The sequence below is a fragment of the Cebidichthys violaceus genome, unplaced genomic scaffold (assembly GCF_023349555.1).
Source record: "Cebidichthys violaceus isolate CVI_PGR_0920_01 unplaced genomic scaffold, fCebVio1.0.p SCAF_10, whole genome shotgun sequence".
Classification (NCBI taxonomy): domain Eukaryota; kingdom Metazoa; phylum Chordata; class Actinopteri; order Perciformes; family Stichaeidae; genus Cebidichthys; species Cebidichthys violaceus.
In genome coordinates, this window is record NW_027176263.1 from 6602063 (window position 1) to 6614154 (window position 12092).

Here is a 12092-nt window from a genome sequence, read left to right on the forward strand (position 1 = left end):
CAAAGTCTTCATCCATTAGTGCAGTTTGTTGAGATTGAAACTTTTATCTCTGTTAAAAATCAAGGAATGGCCTCCTGGATCTTTTTTGCAGCCGTCTACTGATTCCTTGAAAACAGAGAATGTCATATTAATTTTCAGGGTAAAATGTGCATCAAAAATAGGAAAGTCAGCACCTTTCAAAAAAAAAAGTGTTTACAGCCCATATAACTGTCGCTGAACAGTGCCCACTGGAGCCACAAGAGACAATTACAGGATGACGGTAAGTGCTATAAAAAGAAGTCAACCATTACTTCTTTTGAATTCAACTTTTTATTCTCAACAAGATGAATGTGTTATTTGTGCAAAAGTTATAAAGTGTCTTTTGGACATGACCTTGGAATTTAGTATTTTCACACAAGAAAAAAAATAGCATCTAATTGTGTTATTTCATGTAACTTATTCATATATTTACACACTTTTAACGCAAGAGCATTAAATAATCTTAATTTAATCAATATAAATTGAATTAAATGTATATAAATTAATTAATTCTAACATTTTTGAAATTCCTGTTTGAAGGAGAACAATCTCCAGACAAGTGTTGTTTTTCTCATCCAATGAACACTATAAGAGTCCTCCATTCCTGAAGAGCCCTCTTTACTTCCTTTGTTTCCACGGTCATTGAAAGTAGAAGCAATTAGGAGTGAAACTGTGGGAGCAGAATGATGTAAAAGAACCAAGAAACTGCCAATTAACCTGCTTAAAAAAAGATGACTTTCTCTAAACATACTCCTACAATTTTCAAACTAGAATGCTTACTAAAACAAGTCAGACGGAAATTAAACACAGAATAGTTTCAGACTAGTTTTCATTGTAAACTGACAACTTTTTTTTCTCTTGTTTACAGTAATAGAGTCAATATTCTACCAACAAGTAGTGTTTACACAATGCACAATAATTTCACTCAATATATCATGACACACAGGCAGTTCTTACAAAACAACAATCTCATTAAGAATTTTACAATAATTGCATTCAAAATGTTATATCTTCCAAACAACAACAAATGCTGCATATGATACACACCTATATAATCCTAAAGGGATATTAGTGTGATGTGAAATACTATCCATCCATCAAAAGAGTCCAAGATGGCGTCTTCAAATGTCGTATTTTGACCAACTAATAATCTAAACCCCCAAAATATTAAATTTAAAATACAATCAAACCGAGAAAAGCAGCAAATCAACCCATTTGTGAAGCTGGAACCAGCAAATATTCGGCATTTTGATTTATCACATACTGTAACTAACCTACCTGTTTACTGGTTAGTTAGTTTGTATCCTGTCGTTTCTGCCATTGTTATCAGTGTGCCTAAATTAAAAAAAGTAATATATTTTATATAAACTATTGTTGTGGTTTTGTGCGTGGTGTGCATTGTTGTCCTCCTCGTTTTGCAGCAAAGATAAGGGAGTAAACAATGTACAGATGTATTAAATAGAACTACAGAAAAACGTGACCATGTAACGTAACGTAACGTAACCCCTGACCGCCAGCGTCCCTTTGCGTCATTTTGCCGGGAATGTCGGACCACGTGTCTCCGGCCGGCGTGCTTGTTCCTCCAATGCGCGATTCACTACTTTTCAGTCCGAAACGAGTCGGGGCAGGGAGTGTAGGAGCAAGATGGCGGCGCGGTGGGGAGCAGGCGAGGAGACTTTAACTGCTTGCAATATGGAATTTTTCCCTATGGATACACTAGACGAGGTAAAGCATTTGTTCAACACTTTATTTCCTTTCATGTGATCCTAACGGTTAGTACTTTAGTGTGTGTTGGGAAGCGGGACAGAGCGTGTTGTGTGGAGGAGCTGTACTCTGCGCATGGAAAAGTGACACGTGGATGCCACCGTAGTATCTAGAGTAAAACTTATTTAAAAGATGTGCGTATTGTTTAGTGACGTTTACAGTTAGACATGTCTTTCGTGGTATATTAACTAAATAATGCATAATGCGTCACTCTTAAATGTGCTGTTGTCTTTCAGCAATACGTTAACGCTAGCTGTGAGTCCGTGTAGCTTGACTGGCTGGTTAGTGAAGGTTTCCTCCCTTATAATAAACATTTGTTTAAACATGTGAAGTGACAGTTGTGTATTTGTGTTGGTGGTTGGCCTGGCACGTTCACCAGTTGTATAATCATTACGAGGAATGCGCATTTAAGCTCAATCAACGTGCAAACGTAATGTATGTACTGTTAATCTCATCAAACACACGTGGAAATAAACAATGCGAGATGCTAGTCACGAGCGTTTTTCATCACAACGCATTGTATGCATAGCTACTCTATTCCTGTTTTGATTGACCGTGATTGAGGTGACGTTTACGTTAATTCTGCCATTGTTTAGTTTTAAGGCTCCATGCCAGCACGTTGCAGTGATGTGTCATCGATGTGTGATGATGCACACAATGATGAAGCTCTTGTATATTAAGACAATGACTGCATCGGTAAAGTAACACACACACCTGGGTGATTATTCCCTATGTAGCAGCACACCACGTTTTCATTCAAAGCCTGTGTGTATCCGCATGTGGTTCAGTCGTGGTGAATCACATGTTGGCTTCCTTCACGCATGCGCAGCAGGCACTGTATTTTTAACCTCTTCATACGTCCGTCCATTGAGTTTATACATGGCTACATTGTGGTTTTAAACGTTTGATGTACAAATGTGTATTTGAATGTTACGTATCATTTGGTAATTGTTAAAATATCGGACAGGAGCAGAGACGAGGGCCCTGCGCGTGTTTGTTGTAGTGCAACACGTGGGCTAGGTGGCCTCCCTATGGACGGGGTGAGGCAAGGATCAAACATGTCTGCGCACTGTGTGTGCATGTGTCGATAGCAACACGTGGGTTACTATAAGAGACTGCTGCGTTAGGTCAAAGTGCATCATCTTATCAGTTATGGCTGCTTATTAAGGCGGTTGTGTGCTGGGTGTAGTGTAGTTATGTATACTCTTAAAATATAAAGAGGTGTTATACACTACAATCACACGAAATCTTTCACTTTTCGACTAAATATAAAATTATGTCTTTTTTTTTTTTTTAAACCTGTATTTAAAATGTAACTATCAGACTTACAGATGTTGTCCCTTGGAATTGTGTCCTGGAACGGATTATTTAAGCTATTTAATGTATCATTTATGTAAATGACGCTATCATTTATATAGCTAATGTGTAAGTGTACATTGGAGTCTTGCATGCCTGATTGATACTTCCTTTAATGCTCTTGCATATTTCATATTATAGGAACATGCCTCCATAGGTCCAGTTGAAATGGAAATACACCCCAGGGGTCTTCATATGATAAGACAGGATGTTTACCTAGTGGAACAGGTCTGACTAAACTCGCAGACCACTAATTACAATCATTTAATTTGAATAGCAATTGTGTGTCTCAACTTAGCACTGTGGTAATTAAATGTTAGTAGCCACAAGCCAATTGTGTACTTGCCTAAATCATGTTGTTGTTGTTTTTGTCAGTTGTCTTTTTGCCAAAGTGTTTTTTATTTTTTTATTTCCCCTCTAGACGGATGTACTAAGCTCTGCCGAAACTCTGGAGGCCCTTCAAAGCTGCTTAGACCCCTCAATTTTTTCTATGTTTGAGGACACACCAACAACAGAGGCAAGACAAATTTCACATGTTTGAAATAAGTATTCCAGTAGCACGAGATGGTATAGTTGTTTGTGTATACTCCCATTGACCTAATTTCCATGTGTTTATTTAGACTAAAGGTCTAGACGAGGAGAGCGAAGCCACGCTGCTGACCGCCCTGACGGAGATCCTTGACAATGTGGATGATGAGAACTTGTCCCCGTTTGACACACTACCTGACTCAGACCTGCTGTCCGGTCAGAAGGGCAGGGAACATTCTCCGGTTAGTGCCCAGCTGTCATACACGACTCTCAAATTCCCCCACCTAGCCCTTGTGCAAAGAGTGAAAGGACCACTTGCTGACCTGTCGTTCTTAACATGCTGTAGTTTATTTATGTTGGTCTACAAATGCAGTCGTCATGCTTTTGTTTATCTTTCACTCTCTAGCTCAGGAGACTGCTGTGTCTGTCCCGTTCCCCTCCAGAGAAGGACACACTATGCAGCACAAGAGCCATATCAACTGGAAAGGTAGCTTTTCTCGCTCAATAGCACTGTATATTTTGTACAGCAGACATATTTCTGAATTATGTTATATATTTGTTTCCTCCTCAGACCCTCCCCAGGATACTGGCAGACTCTCTCCAGAGAAGTGATGGGGAGGAGGAGGAAGATGGCTCCCTCACTCTGAGCCCAGCGAGTCATGATTCGTCTTCTGACGGTGACCAGCTCCACTGGGAAGGTCTGACCCTCCCGCTTCCCGTCACCTTCGAGCAGGAGGTCGAAAACGGTGATTCAGTTAGCCTGGGGGACTTCGTCAGGCACATGCACCCGTACTGTATGGCCATTTGTATGGAGGATGACGAGGGGGAACAGATGTTGCCCGAAGGAGGAATCTTACTTGAAGTTGTGGACCAGGGTGAAAATGGAGAACCCATCCTGGCCATCCCAGACATGGATCTTTCGCTCTCTCCTCCACTTAAGAAGCAGTCTTCCGAAAATATACGGATTGTTTCAGATGAAGCAGAAGAAGTGGCCTCTGACAGCTCGGAGCATATCGTCGTTGATGATGAAGATGAGGCTCCAGTGCAAGTTGCAGTCCCTTTGACGCAATACATTTGTTCAGATGTGAAAGGTAACCTGGTCATTAAGAAACAAACGGAAGAAATAAAAGGGAGAAGCCCCTCCCACAGAAAAAAGAAAAAGAAATGCAAGGAACTGCACGACCCAAACCCTGTGGAGGGAAGGGTCCTGAGGAGTGGCACTACAAGAAGGACTGGACAGCAATCTCTTGAAAAACCTGAAAAACGGCCTCTCAAAGAAGAGAAGAAACACAAAGCCCCAAAGGTTCTTCTTGCCTCAACCCCAGCTTCTTCCTCTGTAAAACCTAAGAAACCAAATCCATGCCAAACTGAAACAAAAATCACCACTACAACACTATTGCCTGTAATGAAGGTGCAAGTTGCCACACCGGTGTCAAGCAGACAGGAAATGGTGCCGTTAAATACTAGTCGTGAGAAGAGTCGACCTAGCTGTTCGCCCACAGCCGTGATCTCCCAACAACCCGATGAAACGCCTGAACAGCGTACCCCGGCCTCCGAAAAGCTGGAAGACTCATCAGCAGCTCCCTCTGCTGTCCTGCCCCCGTCGTCTTTAGTGAGCCCTGCAGCTGCTTCTAGTCCGACAGAACCCCCGCTGACGCCAACCCCCCCTCCTGTGGCGCCTGCAGTCTCAGAGCCGAAGCCCAAATCACTCAGTCTAGCAGAGTACCGGCGACTCCGGCAGCAGAAAAGGCCAGCTCCGGTGGAAAAACAGGAAAACAGCACCAAGTGGCCCAGCCTCCCAGAGCTCCCCAAAGAGCTTCCCCCTCTTCCCTGCTTGCCCGACCCCAGCCCCAAGGACCTCCGACGCCCCAACCCCCCGGCAGAAGTGGAGGAGGTCAGACCTGCCTGGCAGCCAAGGGGACCGTGTGCACCACCCACCCCTGAGGCCCTGTTGGTGCCACCGGCATACATGGCTGCCTCATCCAGCAAGGTTACACCTGTCCCTAAACCACAGCCAAAACCTGAACCTTCACCAACTTCTGAATCCCAAAAGCCCTCAACCCCGGCCTTTAATTCAGAGAGGAATTTACCCTCACATCAACACACCACTGCTCAACCTGTAGTACCTTGTGTGCCTCAAAGCTCTGGGTCTCCAGCTTCTTTAACAGCTGCCACTGAGGTATTGTCATCGGCAAATGGGAAGTGCTCTCCTGCACCTTCAGGAGGAAAGAGTGGAGTCGGTGAAAGGCCTCAATCTGCATCTCTTAAGTCTGTAGAGCTTCCTAAACCCTGTCTTAAAACTACTACAGATAAGATCAAAACCAACACTGCTCCTGTGTCTGTGACCAGTGCCCCCCAGAAAACCATTGTTTTTCAGAAGGTGCCTACGCTTACTGCTCCTGTTTCCGTTAGTAACCCCATCACACCTGAGAGCAAGTCCTCCAAACCCCCAACGAATGGTACCCAGCTCAGTTCTCCGATTACCCATCCCTCGGACTCCCAGAGTCTAAAAGCCAAACCTGTTGTACTTGAAACTAAAGACAAACCCGCTGCAGCAGTAAAACCCCTAAGGGCAAAGAACCCCACCCAGGAGCTGATCGAGGCCTTCACCAGTGAGATAGGTGAGCTTAAAGTTGATCGTGCATTTTGATTGTAAAGTTTTTGTTTTGTTCATCAAATGCTTACTATACTGACCTACAAAGTCCTTGCTAAAAAAACCTGCTTTGTCAGTGTCTCATCTCTGCTGCTCTGCAGCTCTAGCCCATATTTAATCTGCTCCAGTGATTGGCTGGTGTGCAGGAACCCCACATCGGAAATGATTTAGGAAAGGTCTGCCGGTAGTGCAGTAAAATAATAATTAGCCCTCTGTAGCTTCAACATCATTCTACACACGCCTGTCACCACTTTAATTTAGCCTGCATCCTGTTTATTGTCTGTCCCGTCTTGTCTGTTGTCAGTATAACTAATGTATAAATTTTAACATGACATCATTTTTGTGTAGGTATTGAAGCTGCTGATATGACCAGCTTGCTGGAGCAGTTTGAGGAAACCCAAGGTAATCAATGATGGCTGGTTATTATTATTTGTATCCATTTCCATACAACATCGCCGCGCTATCTTTGGTTAGCAGTAGTGGGTGAGAGGGGAGAAGGAATTTTACTAAACGCCTTGAAGCAATAGAAAGAGCCTTCCTAAAGAGGCTGTGCATATGCTTAGAGGTGGATGACCATTCCTCTGCTTTCATAGTCTTATCAGGCTTTTCTTATGAGCCTGAAGCGTATCTGATCCTCCTAGAGAAGACAGATTGTGAGGTTCTAAATGGCAGGATTTTTTCTTACTGAAACATTCCCCTTTAAGAGATGTGTGCTGCGGGGGGGGCAGAGAAGCTGCATTGTGCTCTTGTCCGCTCAGCTGCTGGAATTCTGCCCTGTTCGCAAATCCATTTAACTCTCGCCCTGCTGTCTTTGTTTGAGCGGATGTACGAGCCTCCAGCCCCAACAAGTAGCCGGACTCTGAATGTGTCAATACTTATGTCAGTGGGCTTGTTGTTGAACCATCACTGTGGACTACGGCTAATGTAAAACACATTGTACTAGTATTACAAGGGCAAAACGCATGATACACTGCATTTACACCTGACATGCTGCAGGTTGCTACAGTTCATCCAATGTTGGTCAAGCAGAATTTTTATTTCTGTTTATTGGTGTGTGTGTTGCTCTGTTCATTGTGTCATTCCTTGTGCCGATGCACTTACTTCCTTGTTCCTTCTCTCTTCAGCCAAAGAGGAGCAATGTGTGCTGGAGGTCTCTGGTAGAGCAGCAGCTGTAGGAAACTCGAGGTGAGTTACCCTACAGCCCTCACGCTGCTCTGTGTGACTGACGGGAGTCACGGTTTCTCTAAATGAAACCTGTTAGCCGTGTGTGTGTAGAGATGACTCGCACACACCTTTTTGCCAAGACCTACCGCAAGCCCTGCTTTTGTCTGGCCAGCGTGATGGCCTTCTTGGGTCTAAATTTGTGCAAACTGGCTTTACGTTGTTTTTTTTTGCTGCACTCTGATCAAGAGGTGGCAGCTACACAATTTCCCACTGATCGTAACCGACCCTGTGCTCCTTTTACAGTGTTGAGCTGGCTCCAGAGAAAATGGTCTTGGAGCGCGTTAGAGCAAATGACCTCTCGAGTACTGCAGGTAATTCCGAATTTTGATTTAAGATGAGTCCATTATGTTAAACCATCAAAACGGATAAAGATCATGATCAGAGATGTGCTACCTAGATGACCAACTGCACTTGAATGTTTGTAATTGTGGTGCACTTTATTTTCCCCTGCTTCAGCTTTGACTCCCCCAGCTACTCCTCCCCACCAGATGTGGAAACCCCTGGCCCCTGTGGCCCTGCTGGGAAAGAGCAAGGCTGCTGATGCCTCAAAGTCAAGCTCCTCTAAGGTTATCCAGATAGAAGCCCGGCCTCTGCCCTCATTCAGGTCCCGCAGCAAACCCACTCCTGCTGCCGCCACTGTAGCCCCCGAGCTAGCATGCATGGACCACGACTACTGCCTCCCACAAAAAGGTACTTCCACTGGAGAGCCAGGCCAGCGTTGGAATGTCAAACAGCCATCGTTTATCACTATTAAACCCATCGGGCAACCCACTAGAACCACTACACCAGCTGCCCCGGCACCGTCTGCTCAGCCTGTGGTTACAACCAAAACGCAAGAGTTTCCTGTGACGAAGCCCCTCGATCACAGGCCTGATGAGATGGAGAGAAGCTCTGTCCTGGAGACTCCTGATGCTTCGCCTGCTCATCAGGACACTGACGCCTCTGTTAAAGAAGGAAGCCCCAGGAGAAGGCATTTTGGGAGGTCCTACCGTCAACCTGCTTCCTCTCGCACACCCAGTCCCAGATCTTGCCCCCAAGAGAGGACCGGAGGCCGGTCTAGAAAAAGAAGATCCCATCGTTCTCCCAGCCCCATGTCCAGCAGTTCAGAGTCAGACTCCCATTCCTCTTCATCTCGGTCTAGATCACATTCGCCATCTAAGAAAAGGTTAGGCCCACAGTCAGGATGTCTTGGGGTTCATGCAGCATCTTGATTACAATTTCTACGGGTTATGATTTCCTTTGTTCATCACCGGCATTCCTTCCCATTTCCTCTCTAGGTATCGTCTCCGTCACTCTGAAAGTAGTTCCAGCTCCTCATCCCGTTCCTCCTCCAGGTCCTCTCCCTCTGTGTCCCGCTCCCCTCCCAGGAGGAGGCGATACTCGTATTCCTCCTCTCGTTCTGGCTCTTGGAGTCGCTCCAGATCGCGTTCTCAATCCCCTCAGAGACGAGCACAGTGGAGTAGAAGCAGAAGATTGCCCAGGTACAGTATTTGTGTATATATATATCATGCTCTTTTGAGTGGTGGTCTTTGTATGGATTTTATAGCTGGTTCACTTGTGTATAGCAAATACTTTACCGAGCATTTTTGAAAAAGGCTTTATCTTCTCTTCCTCTGTCCCTCGTGTTCGTCCAGCTATGGTCAAAGTGCAAAGACGAATGTGGAGGAGGTGAAGAGACTCAAGGAGAAAGCCATTGTAAGTAAACCCTACTCCCTCTAAGCAAAGTAGTTAAAATATTCTCACTATGAATCGTCTGATCGACTACTTTCTTCTCAGGAGGAGCGCCGGGTTGTTTACATTGGTCGAATTCGGGGAACAATGACCCAAAAAGAACTTAAAGAGCGCTTCTCTTTGTTTGGCGAGATTGAAGAATGCACCCTGCACTTTAGAGACCATGGGTAAGTACATCAACCGCTTGCTTTAGTGTTATTTTAATAAGGATATGATATAACAGAATTGCACTGTAGTTGAACCGTGTTGGTCTCGTCTGTGACCTCTGAGGCCAAGCTACAGTGCTATAGCATATCAGCCTTGTTCATAACTGGAGCCTCCTGGCAACGCCCCCAGTTTGCTCTTTTAAATGCAAGTCACAGCTCAAACACGATGTACAAAGCCGGACGTGACCGTCCCTAGACCTGTGATAAACTACAAATGAACACAGGCTAATGGTTTGCTTATCTGTCACAGGGACAACTACGGGTTTGTGACTTATTACGACACCAAGAACGCGTTCACGGCCATTGAGAATGGAAGCAAGCTGCGCAAGCCTGATGAGCTGCCATTTGATCTCTGTTTTGGTGGAAGGAGACAGTTCTGCAAAAGCAACTACGCTGATCTGGGTACGCACAAATCCACAGACACAAAGTTCTTGTAGCCCTCACCCAGAGTGCTGGTAATTCATCCAAATAGTATTGATTTGGTTTGCAGAAGATTGGACATATTGGCTGCAGGTTATCCCAATGCAGTGTGCTCAGCTGAGAGCCGTTAACTATTTGAGGGGATAATCACTGCAGCAAGGAGGCAAAATTTAGACTTTTAAATGTGCATTTTGTGTTTTTAAAACTAACAAAGACCCAATTTTTAATCAAAAGTATACATTAACATTAAATGTTGAACACTTAAAGAGATCGATGGATTATGTGATGTGGGGCTGCATGAGGTACTTTTCCATATTTGTGTATAAAGGCAGTCTACATGCCCCGAGTTTGAAGAAACAAATCAGTTCCCTGTTGGAAAATATTCTAAATATAGAGTGCACGTAAAACTGTTTTTGCCCCACTCTTCAGCAGTAGATTGCTCCCATGCTGGTACTCCCATCTGTTTTGGGGGGCATACCTAGTACAAACCCCACTTCCAAAAATCCAATCTTACCTTTTTAACTGAAGTTTCATACTAATGTTTTTTTTTTTTTTTTTTTTTTTTTTAATAAATGCCATCATATATTACACACAGATTTCACATGATGGGTGTTTAAATGTTGATTCTGTTTTGTGGCTCGATATATTTATATTTTAGTGATATAAATTGAAATGGAACTTAAATGATCATATAGGGAGACGCAATAAAATGTCATAAGAATAATTAATTTTTCTTGGCATGTCAAACATTTGGGATTTTAACTATTTCATGCTACATCTGTGGTGTTGTCACATCACATGTTCTGCTGTCCTTGTCCCTTTTTTATTTTAATGCAATGCTGACTTTGTTTTTCTTCCCTTTTCAGATTCGAGTAGAGAGTACGAACCATTGCCTGCGAAAGGCAAGTTTCATGGACTAGACTTCGACACTTTATTGAAGCAGGCCCAGCAGAATCAGAAGAGGTAACAGGAGGCCTGCGGCAGGAAGCAGCCGACACTTACCTCAGAGCCAACGGTTGGCTTCTCACCTGCAACACTGTCTTTACATTTTAGTTGTTGCATTAGTTTTATTTTGTTTCTGCAAGCTAACACCTTCTATTGAAGTGAAGATTTGTAATGAAAGTGGAAAAGAAAAAAAATGGAACAAGTCAAATTAAATATTTTTTTTTAAAAGTTTATTTAAATGTATAATCAAATCTGAATTGTATGGAGAGAATCATTTTTAAAAGGGGAAAGGCAAGTGGGGTGGAGCTCCCCAATGACTGGGAGAGGTTGTGATACATTGTATGTACTACAAACCTAAATAAATACATAAAAACATGCATTATTTGTTTTCATTCCAACTCTAGTGTCTGCATTACTTTTGTCATTATTGAAAAAGGGAAGTATTTGTCAGAGGTAATAGGCCATTTGACATGTCCCAAGAAAACTAAAGGTAATTAACAAGATGGATGCATTTGTTTCTGCTTTGTTTTCATGGACATCTTTTAAAGGCTGCAGAAAAAGCTCAGGTGAAACTAATTCTGTTAGCGATTTGCTCGGCTTCCAGTGAGCCAGAATGCAAAATACCAGGCCCTGAAAGTGCACTTTTTAATTGTATTAATTACACTTGTGCTTGAGCAGTTATGACATGCCAAAATGTGAAAACGGTTTAATTGGTTCACCATCACCTGGTGACACTTCTAATAGAACAGAGCCACCCTGCAGGTTATTAGTAACACCAGTAGTAAACATGGCGGCTATGAAAAAGTTACATTAAGAACAAAAGGCCTCTAAAGAAGCACTAGTGTGACCAATGCACAATGCGGTGTCCTTGGAGAGTTGCCAAGATATAATTGGATAGTGATTAAGAATAAAGCACGAGTGTGTTTTGCTGACACAGGAGGCGCAGGTCCAGGTCTCAACAATTGCGCAGCACCTCCCCTTTTGAAAATGGTGTCGGAGCTCTGATGCGTTCCTAATATGGACTGGACTCTCAATATATTAGAAAGCTGGTGAGATATTCAACACAACCCCTGAAAAAGAGCGATTTGGTAGGCATTAGATAAACCTTTGCTAAAAGTTTAGGAATTTTGCGACTATGAATTACTCCTTAACAACTCCACGAGGTTATCACTGCTCTGACCACCAATAAATCATGTCCAGTACTTTTCTACCGCTGTTTATAACACCATGTACATCGTCTTTAAGAC

General features: G+C 43.5%; 1 protein-coding gene and 1 non-coding gene across 2 annotated transcripts; both read left to right on the plus strand.

Moving 5' to 3' along the window:
• The first annotated feature begins 1652 nt into the window (after window positions 1-1652).
• pprc1 (PPARG related coactivator 1) lies at window positions 1653-11168 on the plus strand. Its single transcript, XM_068722884.1, has 14 exons — window positions 1653-1743; window positions 3560-3655; window positions 3759-3908; window positions 4073-4153; window positions 4238-6287; window positions 6668-6721; window positions 7444-7504; window positions 7787-7854; window positions 8000-8708; window positions 8821-9024; window positions 9178-9238; window positions 9320-9441; window positions 9731-9882; window positions 10767-11168. The coding sequence occupies exons 1-14, from the start codon at window positions 1663-1665 to the stop codon at window positions 10865-10867; spliced, it is 3990 nt and encodes a 1329-aa protein (XP_068578985.1). The 5' UTR covers window positions 1653-1662; the 3' UTR covers window positions 10868-11168.
• LOC137886055 (small nucleolar RNA SNORA50) lies at window positions 9500-9638 on the plus strand. The gene has a single exon (XR_011104940.1). It is a non-coding gene; the product is annotated as a small nucleolar RNA SNORA50 (small nucleolar RNA).
• Window positions 11169-12092: the final 924 nt, after the last annotated feature.